Raw genomic sequence first — 15,858 nt, forward strand, 5'->3', positions numbered from 1 at the left:
AAGTACATAAACAAATTGTAAAGTATGTTAGAAGTGCTAATGAAGAAAAATGAAACAGGAAAGGGAACTGGGATGCTAAGGGAAAGAGCTTTGTGAGAAGGTAATACTCTGGGCAAATACTTTAGGTTAGCCACATGGATGTCTGTGGAAAGAGCACCCCCCTTCCCTCCTTCCCCACATTCCTACCCAGCCCCCGCCCCTCCGCAGAGGGAGTAACAAGTTCAAAGGCCCTGAGGAGAGTTCATGCAGGTGTAATGGAGGAACAGCAAGGAGGCCAAAGAGGCTGGGATTGGCTAAGTGAAATACATAGCAGAAGGAGATGAGGTCAAATAGGTACCCATGGGTGGCTGGGAGACTTGGGGGGATATTTGCATAGATTTAGAATTGATTGAGTGACATGAGGAGCCACTGGAGAGTTTTGCGTGGTGAAGTTATACATGATCTGACAAACCTGCGAAGAAAGGTAATAAGGCGTTTAATAGGAATCAAGAAAAGCCAGGAGAAGGAAGTGTAGGAGGGGGTCTCCAAGTGTGTACACAAAAACAGGCTGTGTCCAAACACCAAGTCAGGCAGAACCTCAGGTATGAGATACAGAAGGCAGACAAAGTCAGGAGAAACCTTGCAGGAGATGAAGTCTGGGACTCCCTCTAGCCTCCCTGATCTCCACCTCTTCTGCATTTTAACTGGGGACACTGCTGCAGGGTCAAACACTGGCTTTCTGACCAGGAAGGTATTTTGGTCAAAGAGGCCTTCTTTTTATGACACCTATCAAATTCCACGTAGGGCAAAAAGGAAATACATGTTGTCTTATCTAATCCTCACAGCAAGTCTGAAAGGTAAGCAGTATATGGCAGCTGAAAAAAGCTGACTCCACATTTAATCCAACATAGCAGATATAATGCAGAATTTGATGTTGGAATATGCTAAAATTCAAGTTTTGTGTACTACCTGAAGGTGTCTTCTGATTAAAATAGCTATGAAAAATTTGCAGTAGCCTCTCTTTAATTCCAAAGCTTTCCAAACTATCATGTTGTTCTTTTTTTTTTTTTTTTTTCTTTTACTTGACTGGTCAAAAGAACGTGAAAAACGACAATATATATCAGTTCCTGACTATGATTTGGAAGTGATAAAGCACAGGAAAGACTGGGCTTTGTTCTCCTAGAACTTTTTCCTACCTCTTTCAACAGGAGATAAAGCCTAAAATGGTTTAAATAAGTGCTGACAGTGCTGAAGTGTTGCTCCTTTTATCCTTTCCTCTTTGATAATTATTGATATTTCTGTTTCTGTTATTCAGAGATCCGGCAATACTGGGCAGTGGGGGCATGTCCCATTTATATTGGTGGCTAAATTTCTGTCTTAAGGTGTTGCTCTGTAGAGTATGCAGAATGGCAATTGGAACTGATGGTAGATTAAACAAGAAATCAATTTTAGCCCCCAAAGGAGTCAGTACCTCTTCAAGGTGCCCCTTCAAGTGGAATTTTTAGTCATGTAAAAGGAACAAAACTCTTAATTTTGAACTTTTTAAGAAATATCTTCAAATATTCTTTAATTAAACTTAGATCAATATAATAGTTCATTGACTTAAGCAAAAAGACAAAATAGAGATAAGTTAATAAAGGTGAGGCTTGAAGAGACCTGCGTTGGTGATAAGGAAGATAGGTAATGGGATTTACAAACCCAACAGAAGACTAGAAGGCTGGAAGTAAACGAGTAGGATGAAGGATAAGGGAGAAAATATGGAAGATGATTATTGTGAATGAACTGAAAAGCATGGTAGGGCCAGGCACTGAGAGAAAGACTGGGCGTGAAGGAACAGTTCAGGTAACAAGATTAAATAGAAAGTGTATGGGCAGGTTATCAAAAGGAAAAGCACTATAAAGAAAACCCAAAGAAGGCACTGAGAATGGACCCACCATTAAAAATGTGATTCAGTAAAAGTAAGGGAAACCCGAGTCTTCCAAACATTCAGTCAGCATATCAGCATATCTCTTCTAAATAGACCCTTCTCCATTCTAATTCTAAACCCCTCCTCCATCCTCTTTATGGTCCAACCTCTCTCAACATCCACCCAGATCTGGGAATTTGCTAAATAGTTGCATTGAGAATTAAATTTGAGATGACTTTTGAAGTGATGCATAACATCTCCAAATTTATAATGACCTGATTTTAAAGTAAACTCTTCACACGTAGTTCGCTTATTAAATGTCAATCATTGCAAAGGGCAAGGAATCTATAATTAAACCATGGTACTATAATACAAAAAATTACCCCATCTGGGTAAGAGAGAGCTGTCAAGTCCTGTACTTTTTATTCATGGTATTTGGCAAAAGCAGCTTATACCATGATGCTAATAATGCTTAAGCATTGGAGCCCTCACTTACCCAGGCTTCTTCCAAGATCTTGGAAGGGGACCCTAGCATTGTGTACACATGCCATATCTTTTTTTCAGTAACATTTGCAAAAGTAGGATATTTTTGTAAAAAAGTCGATTTTTTTTCAAAGATGGAGCCTAAATTGCATAAGCTTCAGGTTCTAAAATTCTGGATTTGCCACTGAACTTACACACAAAAAACTGTAGCTATCTGTTATGTTCTAAGTCATATTTCCCTGTATGTCATTGCTCTGTGTGTGTGTGTGTGTATGTTTAAATCTTTATAAGTGCATGTATTTGAAAACATCAAGTTATCCAATGTTCTCATTTGTAGGATGGGGGGAAGAAAGAGAAGTCCACAATAACTACTATATCTCAATTATTTTTCTCAAAATAATCATGGTATTGGTTTGATCTCATGGTGTATGAATCATTCATATTTCCAATATTCAACAGTTTATTTGACAGATAATAAAATGGAAGCTTTCTATATAACAATTCTCTGTCAGATATAATTTACAAACCTTTACTTTTTTCTCATTAAAATTTCCTTTCATCCGAGTAAGGACTGTATCTTTAAATACTGAACATTTTAGAATCTGGTAAAAATATATATATTATCTTTAGTTCAAGAACCTAAAGTGTGATTTGCTTAGGTGAAATAATTTACCCCCCCCCTTTTATTGCTCCAATAGCAAAGATTGTCTCTTTTCCTCATGTGAAAATTTTCTGTGCAAAAAAATCTTGAGACAAACTTTACCTTATGAAAAAAAGCCATAGTTATCCCAAAAGGCTTTTAAAAGTTTACAGGTGAATTACTTTTTATCACTTACTAAGAGTACACAGTTATTAAAGTTGGACCCTATCATGCTAAGTCTTTTCTTAGGCCAACTGGCTTTGACAGTGAGTCCTCTTAAGAGATTCTAAAAAGTGGTGATTCTACAGGTGCAACATTTAGAAATTCAAGGTGTGCATAAACTAGCTGATTTAAAACAAGATTCCATATTAGTACATTTCATACAGCTTTTTAAAATCGTTACTCAAAATGTTTGCTCTGAAAGTTATCAATTCATGTGTTTTTTAATCATCTTAAAATAGAAACTATAATGAGCAACACTATTTTTCCAAAGATAAGTGTTACTTTTTAAATCTATGTCATGTAGTTTTATTTTCTGTAATTCACCAACTCTGATAGTCCTATCACTTCTGAATGGTAATGGAATTAAATACAGCCTTTACCATTTCATTCATAATCCTTTGGCAAGTCAAATGCCTTTTTCATTGGGTCTAATTCTTCTCGATATCACATTGCTAGGCAACTAGAAGGAAATTTAAGAACTGTTTTTTTTAAATCTACTTTTACAATTCAAATGAAGGAGCTGCATTCATTGAGTGACCAACAGCAGCAGGTAACAATAGTTGGCGTCTTTTTTTCTCCCTTTTAAAAATAAACCATGAATGAGAAAATGAAGCAAGAAGCATGCTAGTCTGAGGGACTGAAAGTAAAAGGAACCTCTGTTTTCTTTATGTAGGAATTTGAATTTGCTTTTCATTCCAACCCAGTCATGCCTTCACCAACATTCCAAAGTTACATGGTTTTGAAGATCGCTTAGTTTGGAATTCTTTCACTACACACACACGCACACACACACATTTTTCTCCCTCAACGATTAAAATTAAAGTTTAGCAGAAAGCAACACAAACTTACCTTTAACAGAAGCTGAATATGAGGAAATGAAGCAGAGAAAAAGCACAGCAAGAAGAATCATATTGACTAGCTACCCTCTAATGCATCCAGTTCCCAGCTAGGAGACACTGAGAAGTGGACTCTTCCAATGGCAGCGAGGGAGTGACCCTTCTCAGAACCTGCAATAATAATGGTTATCTTTTGGGGGAAAGGTCAGATTCCAAACTCCAAAATCAGGACCTAAGTTCACAGAAGGGCTCACTATTAATGATTAATCTTAGGTGGGCTGTAGTTTTCAGTCTCTCACTCTTTTTATTTATTTTTTACTCAATAAGAAAAATCAAGAAAATTTTCACTTTTGAGAGCTAAACTAAACCAGTCTACCATCCTATAAATCTAGAAGTACTGAGGGGCATTCAAGGAAAACTGGTGGTGATACTTTTCTGCTCAGTACATAATTATCATCATGCCTATAACATTAAATGCCTGTCTTCACATTTACCACTTTATGTGGGAGGGTGGTGAGGATTTGCAAACTCAGATAAATTGGAATTTTATTGTCTTGTATGGTCATCTGAATTTTTTTATACCATGTGTATGCTATTATTTAAAAAATCACTGAATTTTAGAATTTAAATTTAAAAATTTTAACTTGTACCACCACCAATCACTTCAAAATAATGTTAGATAAAACATTCAGTTCTGAAACCTAGATGGTTCTCCTTATGTGTGAATCAGCATTGTCTACCATTAACATACTAGCAGGCAATTGAATTTATCATAGTAGACCTCTAGCTATATCTATGACAGGAAACATTTGTCTGAGTCCCCAGACTGGCTGGATGGAGTCCCCTGTGCTTTCTTTTTTTTTTTTTAGATGTACAATGTCTGTAAACTTTAATGTTTATACAAATCCTAGCAAATAACCTGGTACACAAGTGGCCAATAATGGATCCCAACGTTAGAATATTTAAACCCCAATGTCAGAGTATTTAAACCCCAGAAGCTCTGCCCAATATCCACATCATGAAAACTGCCCTATCTGTTACCAGAAACATCTGAAGTCAAGGAAAACAAGGGAAACAGTCAAGGGAAACAATTTTGTTTCACGGCTAATATGACAGCACAGATTCTAATAAGTGAAAGTTTTGTCCGGGCTAGTGTTAGTATTTTGATTTTAAAAGATTACACACGTTTTCACTCACGGGGCATTTGTAGAATTCCTGAATATACCACACTGGAAAACAACATGGAGTTTAATCCATTTTAAGACGGGCTGAGCCAGCCACATGATGTGAGATGGTCTGCTATCAGCAGCAATTCAAACACCATGGCTAAAGCAATCTCCATTTAAATCTCTCAAATGAGAAATTAACAGAGAGGCACAGTCATGAAGCTATAGAATTCTTTTCTTTAAGTACCAACTTTCTGTACCAGACACATTCTGAAATTTATATTACCACTCTTAAAGGTTTTATTAGAAATAATCAGTATTTAAATATTGTACCTAAACAACGTATTGAGTAATCATATTATATGTATAAATGGACAAATACATACATACATCTGTACCTACACAAGCATTCATGTATACATACAGACATGTTAGGCCAAAGAGAGCTTTAAAACAAGCACAAAAGAATACTTAATTGATTACAGAAGTAGAAACTGAGCTTCCTAAGTTATCAATCACATAAGTTACTGACCATATAAGTTTCAAATATTAAAAAAATAAAGCAAACAAGGCAAAAACATTATTGCATTTAACAACATAATATATAAAATAGCTAATATACATCATAAACAAACATTACCAAACTAGACATAAAATAATTAGCCATTTACATATAATAAACATTAATATTTCAAGAAAAAAGATTTTAAATAGAATAGTTAACTCTTCCAGAACTGTACTAAGATAGTATAATAGCACAAAAAAGTTGTAGGAAATAGCAATAATCTGCAAATAACAGAATTATTTCTATTACATGCTAAATCCAAATTTTATCATTTATGCATATTTCACAAAAGATGTTAAAATTAAATTTTAGAGTAATACTATAATTTTTTGTACTTTTATTCTAGAACTATATTAAAGCATTGACATTTCAAAGAAATACCTACAGCTTCCCAGAAGAATTATTTTTAATATTGGCAGTCTTCCTGTTCAATACACAAAATATAAATCTTTTCTTCTGTCAGAAAGCTCAAAATTGAGTAATCTATACCAGGCTCTTTGTTCTGTGTTTTCTTCTCCTCTTGGGTGCAGTGAACTCTGTTTCACTAAAACTTTCACTCTCCTCTTCCTCTTCTGTAATTACAGGCATACTCAGACTTAAAGATTTATCTTCCTTATGTACATTTTGCATGTCACCTCTGTTTCTGGAAGACATCTTCCTTCCTGCTGGTTTCAGCGTCTCTTGGTTTCTTCTTTTCCTAGTTGCTTTGGTTTGTCCTTGACTAGATGCAGAATCAGAGTCAGAAGAATCAAGTTTGGCCTGACGATGCCTTCTTGACTTGGATGCCTGAACAAAAACTGAAAAGGCCCTTGATTTTATTTCCGCTAATGTTTCTGCCCTTTCGCTTCTGATTGTTGTGAATTTCCTTCACTCTTTTCTTCTCCATCTTTAGCTTTTGATTTTAAGGATAGATTCTTTCTGTCTTTGTGCCATTGCTGATGCTCCAAAACTATGTTCTTGATATTGTCAAAAAAATCGTCCTTTATCAAGCTGAGGGCTTTGTCTGGATTGGATCTATCAGCTGAAATCATATGTTTCATTCTCTGATAATGGTCATGAACATTCATCATTTCCTCTAATACATCAGAAGTGATAAGTTTCATTACATGATCACTTGGGTCCTTAAAGTCTTCAGTAACTTCAGGTCGTTGAATTCTTTTCTTCATTCTGTACAACAGCAATGTAGGCATTGCTGTAAAGTGAAATGCTCTGTCTAGTCGTAGCTTCCTAAAAATATAAGCTGCATCAAAATGTTGTGCATTTATCAAATCTTGCTGAAAATTTAAAATTTCATCCCAATCTTTCACGGCAACTCTAATCTTTTGTTTTGGTTGACACAGTTGGGTGTTATATAATCCATACAGCAGATACAAAGCACAAACTCTGATTTGGAAGGTGTATGGAGGTAAAAAATATCGCCAAGCCAAAACCAAAGCTTCCTTTGTAAACGTGTTCTTTTCTAAATTTCTCATTCTACCACAGAAGATGGTCCCGAACTTCATACTCCTCCAGAGGTCGGTGAAGTCCTCGAAGCGCACACTGTCCATCTCCTGGAAGCGGCTGAGCAGCGCCTCGCAGTCTGCCTTCAAACCTGCAGGAGCCCCCATAGCTGCAAAGCTGGGACGCCACGCCCCCTGTGCTTTCTGAATCCCATTTCTAGGAAGAAACTCAGAAGGGGGATTCCAGCCCTTAACACTTTTGCTACAGAAAATTAATTATGACACTTCTCTAAAGTGAATACCCTAGTATGGCTAAGGCCACATTAACTAAACCAACTCTGTCCTTGTGCACTTCTGCAAGAGAAACCTGATATGAATAAAACCTACTAAAATGAGGTGGTTTGGGGGGCACGTGGGGATGTTTTGGCAAAGGAAGGAATAAAGTGCTGGCGAAGGGCTTTTTGGAATGAACTTGAAAATACTTATGGCCATCTTTAACCATAAAATGGGTTCCTAAATCTACCCTCATCTCTCTCCAAACCCTTTTCTAGAATCCTAACCTTAAGCTTAAATCTTCTAGACAACCCCCCCCCAACCAGGTAAAAGACAGTCAACTTTATAGACAGGGCCACAAGATGAAATCTAAAATTTAAAAATCTCACAGTTAAGCATATTTCCTCTCGAAATATATTTTTGTATAAAGAACTGAAATGTAAAAATTGTTTGTCTTTATCATCTATTGAGATTAGAACTTCATTTCCTATCATGTTTTATATATAAATCATGACTAAAATACCTATACAAAAATAAAATATTTGGTTATGACAATCACTTTATATATAATGTTATCCTGGGGTAAATAGAAAAGGCCATTCTTAGAAAAATAACTGTTGAAGAAATATAAGTTTTTATGAATAGTGGGTATTATAAATACAAGATAATGTGAAAGTGCTTTATTGCTTTACATTTGAATAGATTTCTATGTATTCCCACAATTTCTTCATTATATACATAGTGACATGAAGCCACTATAGTCACTTAAACTTTACATACTTATTTAAATTAAGAACTAGTTTGAATCTTATGAGAACTTTGTATTTCCATTTTAGGCTCACAGCTACATGTTTGTGGTTAGACTATGTGGTGCATGATACATGTCTATTCAGGTAAAGGACCGTTCATTGTCAGGTGTTTACCAGAATCCAACCAACAAAAGGCATATCACTATTGCCTAACAAAATCTGTTTCATTGAGCATTTGCTTTTCACTAGAAAGCTCCTATGAGTCACTGTATTAAGTAGTCATTTCAACACAGGGTGTTCAAATAACGCTGTTTCTCTTGGTAATAAAAACCATCATCCTTTTATATTTTGCTTGTAACTTTTTACAAAGACATTTGAAAGACTTCTTAAGACTGTTTCACAGAGATGAAATAAGAATGCCAAAGTCTTCATATTCAGTGAATTCTGGGTACCAAAGGAGAGGCATTCTCCTCATTTGCTCTGTTGATCAAGCAAACATTGTACAATATATGTGGGAGATACCTCCAAACCTCATCAAAAGTAAATCAGCTATTTACATGGTATGTGAAGCAGGACAGAAGCACAGCACAATACAAAAAAAAAGAGCTGCCATCTTTAGAACAATTACTATGTACAATACACTATGCTAAGCACTGAACACTTTGTAGTATATCCTAACAACAATCATTTCACACGTTAGCAAAATGACATTCAGATTTATTTAGTAAAATGATTTAGGGACCATAGAAAAACAAGCCTTGAGATCTAGATCCGATACTCTCCTTAAAAAAATATTAGAAATAGGAGGTAGAAAAAATTGATTTCTTATGGATGACATAGAATTATTAATTGGGGGTCTCTTTTAGTAAGTTCATCACACTTTTGTATGGAGGCTAAAAGAGCACTTGATTGCTGTTGTTAGATGTTCCAGGCTGAACGGATTGTTCCAAGGGAAAAAATTGATCTGTGCTAGCCAGGTCAAAATCAAATAATAGATTTTAAAACAATGCTATTGCAATGAACTTCCGTTGGTAAGTACATGACACTGTGGAGTATTTGCTATACTACTATTTTGCAGTGATAATAAGAGACTATGAAATAAAGAGAGCTGACTGATTCCAAAGTACAGTAGTGTTTCTGTTGAGTATCAGAGGTTGTTAGGAGTTAACTCATTTCCTAGATTAGAAGATAAATGAACTTCACCCCACTAAAGGTTGGAAGGAAATGTATTAACCTACTACACATAGTAAGTCAGAATGTGTGGATATATAGACAAAATAAAAAGTCTTTATAACATCAGAACATTTTACTCTGTTCCAGAAAGAACCACGACATTAACGAAAAACAAATTCTTAGAGGGACTCTTCAAGTTATCCCTAAGCAGTCATAATAAAATCTAATAGTATTTTCAATTCAATGAGGGAGTTAGCATTTTCAAGGAATCCTGAAAAAATATTTTTGGTAGGTTAAGAATACAGTCAGGACTTCCCTGGTGGCGCAGTGGTTGAGAGTCCGCCTGCCGATGCAGGGGACACGGGTTCGTGTCCCGGTCCGGGAAGATCCCGCATGCCGCGGAGCGGCTGGGCTCGTGAGCCATGGCCGCTGGGCCTGTGCGTCCGGAGCCTGTGCTCAGCAACGGGAGAGGCCACAGAAGTGAGAGGCCCGCATACCGCAAAAAAAAAAAAAAAAAAAAAAAAAAAAAAGAATACAGTCAGCCTTCTGTATCAGCAGATGTGGAACCAGGGGATACCCAGGAGGGGCAACTGTAAGGGATTTGAGCATCTGCAGTTTGGTAACAGCGGGGGTCCTGGAACCAGTCCCACATGGATACTGAGAGAGAACTGTATTTTTTTTTTTTTTTGCCTTTTGCCAGTTAACATTTTCTCAATTTATTTGTTTGTTTTTAATTTTCACTGGAGTATAGTTGATTTACAATGTTGTGTTAGTTTCAGGTGTACAGCAAAGTGAATCAGTTACACATACACATATATCCACTCTTTTTTAGATCCTTTTCCCATATAGGTCATTACAGAGTATTGCGTAGAGTTCCCTGGGCTATGCAGTAGGTCCTTATTAGTTATCTATTTTATATATAATAATGTGTATATGTCAATCCCAATCTCCCAGTTTATGGGACTGTATTCTTATGATGTGATGCTCTCTTTCATTCCAAGGCAAAAATTATAGAATACATACACTATTTTTTAAGGTATTCTTTAAGAATTCACTTTGAGAAAATACAAATGCACTAAATGCCTTTCCTTAGAAAGAGTAAACAAGACTTAGGTTTGAAAAGTTTGGAATCTAAGACTCTCCAGAAGGGATAGTCATTTTCCATAATGGAGTTATTAACCAAACTTTACCTCCACCTCCCATCCCTCCACACACATGTATTTGACAACCACCAAAAAAATCCTCATGGGTCAATAATAGTCACCCTAAGAGGAGTCTAACTTTACACTAATTTTGGCAGCATAAAACCGAATTTCTAGCATTTAAAGGAGAAAATTGATGGCTTTCTTTCAATGAACTATTGTAAAGAAAACAAACTTAAATTTTGATCAGAATCATTTTATTTACTAAGACATTCCAGAGATTTCCCATATAGACTGCATCCAGTTGTCCTCATTAATATCTTACATTAGTGTGGTATATTAATCATTCACAAATTAACTAAAATCCTTACTTTAGATTTCCTTAGTTTTAATCTAATGCTTTTTTTCTCTGTTCCAAGATCCCACCCAGGTTACATTAAAATTAGTTGTCATGACAGTTTCTCTGATTTTCCTCATTTAAAAATTTTTTTTTTTTTTTTTTTTTTTTTGTGGTATGTGGGCCTCTCACTGTTGTGGCCTCTCCCGTTGCGGAGCACAGGCTCCGGACGCACAGGCCCAGTGGCCATGGCTCACGGGCCCAGCCGCTCCGCGGCATGTGGGATCTTCCCAGACCGGGGCACGAACCCATCTCCCCTGCATCGGCAGGCGGACTCCCAACCACTGCGCCACCAGGGAAGCCCTAAAAAAATTTTTTTTTATTGGAGTATAGTTGATGTACAGTGTTGTCTTAATTTCAGGTGTACAGCAAAGTGAACCTGTTATACACATACATATATCCACTCTTTTTTAGATTCTTTTCCCATATAGGCCATTACAGAGTACTGAGTAGAGTTCCCTGTGCTATACAGTAGGCCCTTATTGGTTATCTATTTTATATATAGTAGTGTGTATATGTCAATCCCAATCTTCCAGTTTATCCCTCCCCGCCTCTTACCTCCTGATAACCATAAGTTTGTTTTCCATATCTGCAACTCTATTTCTGTTTTGTAGACAAGTTCATTTGTACTCCCCCCCCTTTTTTTAAGATTCCACATATAATGATTTTCCTCATTTTTGATGACATTGACAGCTTTGAAGTGTTCTGCAGGATCCGGTCAGGTGTTTTGCAGCATGCTCCTTTATTGGAGTTTGTGGAATGCTTTTCTCATGATTTGAGTGGGCTTGTAGGTTTGGAGGAAGACCCCAGAGGTCCCATTTTCATCACACTATATCAAAAGTACATACTATCAATGTGATTTATCATTGTCAATGTTGACCTTGATCATCTGGCTGACAAGTGTCGTCAGGTTTCTCCACTGTAAACTTACTCTTTTTTTTACCTTCTTTTCCATACTGTACTCTTTGGAAGAAAGTACTAGGGGCAGCCCGTACTTACGGAGTAGGGAATTATGTTGCTCCTCCTTGAAGGTGGAGCATCTATATAAATTATTTGGAATTTCTCTGCATAAGAGATTTGTCGCTTCTCCCCATTTATCATTTATAGCCATATAAGCACATGACTATTTATATTATATTTGGGGTTATAATCTAATACTACTTTTAAATTTACATCTACAAGTGTTCCAGCTTCAGCCATCAGAAGCTCTTTCAGTTGGCTCCTGTGTTCCTTTGACATACCCCATCCATGTGTGCATGTCTGTTTAAGCATTTCCTTCATTTCTGGCACTACAAGATGCTCCAGGCTCATCTTGTATGTTTTCACCCCCATCCTAGAATCAGCCCTTTCTCCAAGTGGTTCCTTTTACTGAAGAATGGTATTAGAAACCAAGATCTGAGCACAAAGTGTGCTCGTCCCTACAATATTGAGTCTTTTAATCCATGAACACAGAGTATCTTATATTTATTTAGATCTTTATTTCCTTCATCAGAGTTTTGTAGTTTCACTCATATAGATACTGTACATATTTTGTTAGACTTACACCTTTCTTTTTGGTGCTAATGTTTTCTTGAATTTTAAGTTCCAATTGTTTGTTGCTAGTAGATAGGAAATCAATTGACTTTTGTATGTTAACCTTGTCACCTGTGACCTTGCTATAATCACTTATTAATTCCCTGAGGGGTTTTTTGGTTGATTTTGGGGGGATGTTTTTCACAGACAATCATGTCACCTGAGAACAGTTTTACTTCTTCCTTTTATTTCCTTTTCTTCTTACTGCACTAGCTCACTCTTCCAATATGATGTTAAATATATATGTGTACTTTTTATATTTCATATTCTTTTCTGAGTTGTTACTGCTCTTCAAATCTTTTTTCCAAGCACTTTATTTCTGAGTTTTTCTGTTTTATGTTGTTCTATCTCCTAGCATTTAAAAAATTTCTCATTTTGAAATATTAGCTTATAGTTTTCATCTATTTTTCTGCTTCATATTCTTTTTTATTATAACAGCTTTAAATAGGATTCAATTACTATTCTTTTCATGGTGTATTTTTAGGCTAAATAAGTTATTCTATACGTGTAAGAGACAGAAGTGGGTAGAATAGCTTTTCTAGCTTCTAGAGCTTCCTTTTCTGAGGTTTTCATAAAATCCTGGTCATTTCTTAGCTCTGTCTCCTCTTCTTTTCTCCCACTTTTATGTGGACCTTTTTTCTTTGCCTCTGTTGTCCCTGTCCTGTTCAATTTGGATTCTACTCCCCAAAGTTTCTTCTTAGTGTTGGGCTTTTTTTCAGGTTCATTAAGTTTTGAGAGTTCTTGGACCCTCACACCCCATGAGCACTTCCAGACCTTCCTGTTCGTACTTTTGTATTCACTCTGAAATTAGATTCTATCAGTTTTACTGCTAATCTCACATTGATCTCCCTTGCTTTTCAGTGAATACCTGTTGACAGTTTGAAGTCCTCCCATTCTCATGGCCTTCAGCTGCTCTGTTGTCTTCCCACTATTTCCTCTTACACAGATGCTGATACTAAGTTGGTGGTTTGCTCCCACCTGTTCATAGTTTGAGCTTTATAAGGATTCTTTCTTGTTGTAGCCATGATTTGTTCTTGTAATTAGCGTCGTTCTGCTATCCTAGATGTTCTACCTGTTTAATGAGGAGATTCAGACTACACTGTCTCCATAGTCATCTTCCTAGAGTCTTCAATAACTTAAGAGGGGGGGGTATAAGGTATTTTTTAAAACATTTTTTAAAACTTTTTCTATATTTTTGAAGGCAATCCAAATGCAAGTTGAAATGATTATAGATGATAGGTTGATTTTAGATACCTTTCACGTCATTTAAAAGAAATTAGGTTCTTTTTGGCTTTCTTAGCCTCAGATTAATTACCCACAAGTGTAACTCTATTCCCAGACCTCCCCAACCTACCGAAGAGTACTCTCAGACTTAATAAAACATCAGAACTCGGCTTAAAATAACTTGTGATGACTGCCCTATGTTTTCAGGCCAAGCATCTTAGAGGATCTCATAATTTTATTTATTACCATATTTTTGTGTCCTAAAATTCTGTTTTTATCTGTACTACAATCTACAGTCCAATTTAACAAAGTGGCTGCCAATTGTCTGAATGTGGTCCAAGACATGTTTTGTTTAGCCTGCTCAGTACTTAAAAACAAACAAAATAGTTGCCAACACTTAAAAATCAAATTTCACGTAAAAATCCAGATTTCCGGCTGCTGTTAAAAAAAATTGAGATCTGGGCTTCCCTGGTGGTGCAGTGGTTGAGAGTCCGCCTGCCGATGCAGGGGACACGGGTTCGTGCCCCGGTGCAGGAAGATTCCACATGCCGCGGAGCAGCTAGGCCCGTGAGCCATGGCCGCTGAGCCTGAACATCTGGAGCCTGTGCTCCGCAGCGGGAGAGGCCACAACAGTGAGAGGCCCGCGTACCACAAAAAAAAAAAAAAAAAAAAAAAAATTGAGATCTGATGTCATTAGGCCTACTACTTGGAACTTGTACCCTGATTAAACAGAGTATGCTCTCAGGTTTGTGGCACTGTTCTCCTTGATAGCTTTCCTCATTTACCTTCTAGTCCTAATTGACATGATAGGTTTGTAACCCATGGTCTAGCATCTCTGATCTCAACCTCTTGTGTTGGCTTAAAGTACTAAATATGGGCTGATAATTTCTAGATCTGTTTCTTCTTAGATGTTCTGCAGACTCCTCAGAACCCATATATTCAAAACCAAACTAATTTTTCCAACCTAATTTTCTTCCACTATTCTCCAAATGACCCAGTTAACAGAATTACATTCCTACAGTTGTCCAAATTAGAAAAACTCTTAGGGTTATTCTTTCCTCTCTCTTTCTCATCCTACCCACAGCTTATCAGTCATGTACCAAACTATGACATGTCTTTGCTTTCACTGTTCACAATATTTAATTTAATTTCCCAATATATAAATTTTCCCTTCTTGATCTCTGGAAAACTCCTATTTACTTTCCAAGATGGAGCAAATTATTCAATTTCTGAAACTATGTCCCCCACCTCCAGGAACATTTAGTTGCTCCTTTCCATGTACAGGCATCTCAAGTACATTATATGTTGTATGATTTTTAACACTGGCTCTCCCACTAGACTAGGGATTCCTCAAGAACAGAGATTATTATTTAGTTATCTTTGTATCAACAGTACTAAAACAAACAAAAAATGGAACTCAATGAATATGTCAAATTAAACACGAATTTTACAAATCAATGAAAATAAGATTATTTCATATTATGATTTTTACCTTCCTATATTTTCTGAATGCTTTCTATATCTTTGGTTAAACTGTTGGTTTTTGGTGCTTGGTTTGGATTGATACTAGAATCATTTTAAATTTCGCACCCTATGATTATAAAGTTAAATGGCTATGTCAAAAGAAAACATTGACCCCACTGTTACAATATGAGGGTTTTTAAAGTAACTTAAAATTTTTGTTTTAAATATCTAAGGATATCAGGTATTAACACTGAAAAAATATACATAATTATTCATAAAACAGATCCCTGAGGGGCAACTGAACAGCTGTTGAAAGTTCTGGCACATCACTATGGCCAGCCTGAGTTTAATGACCTACATGTGAAGGGCTACATATCCAATTACTAATCCTACCTCAGCTTACTCGTTGGCCTGATATGGAGGCAGCTGAAAAAAGATGCCCTACTAACAGATCAGAAATGGATCCAGACTTCTCTGCCAATGCTTAGTTAAAAGATCTTTTGGACTGGAGATAATGAAGAAGGAGACGTGGCTCACAACCATGTTACAGCTGACATAGTTTTTCAAGTAAAATTTGATGGTTTAAAGCAAGAGTGACTTCCGTTTTGTAACTAAATTTAGAGAAATT

At 36.4% G+C, this 15,858-nt stretch overlaps 2 protein-coding genes across 2 annotated transcripts in view; both read right to left on the reverse strand.

Moving 5' to 3' along the window:
* MTTP (microsomal triglyceride transfer protein) overlaps positions 1 to 4,207 on the reverse strand; it is a 45,541-nt gene extending 41,334 nt beyond the window's left edge. The window contains exon 1 of the mRNA XM_082629360.1: positions 4,080 to 4,207. Within this exon, the coding sequence (XP_082485486.1) occupies positions 4,080 to 4,140 (61 nt within the window). The 5' untranslated portion in view covers positions 4,141 to 4,207. The remainder of the gene's footprint in view (positions 1 to 4,079) is intronic.
* A 1,920-nt stretch (positions 4,208 to 6,127) lies between these two features.
* LOC309795889 (snRNA-activating protein complex subunit 1-like) lies at positions 6,128 to 7,422 on the reverse strand. The gene is given in 2 exon segments (XM_082608690.1): positions 6,128 to 6,642; positions 6,645 to 7,422. Coding segments are annotated over 2 exon segments (1,122 nt in total). The 5' UTR covers positions 7,405 to 7,422; the 3' UTR covers positions 6,128 to 6,280.
* Positions 7,423 to 15,858: the final 8,436 nt, after the last annotated feature.

The sequence above is a fragment of the Mesoplodon mirus genome (genome assembly GCF_964341445.2).
Source record: "Mesoplodon mirus genome assembly, chromosome: 2".
Lineage (NCBI taxonomy): Eukaryota > Metazoa > Chordata > Mammalia > Artiodactyla > Ziphiidae > Mesoplodon > Mesoplodon mirus.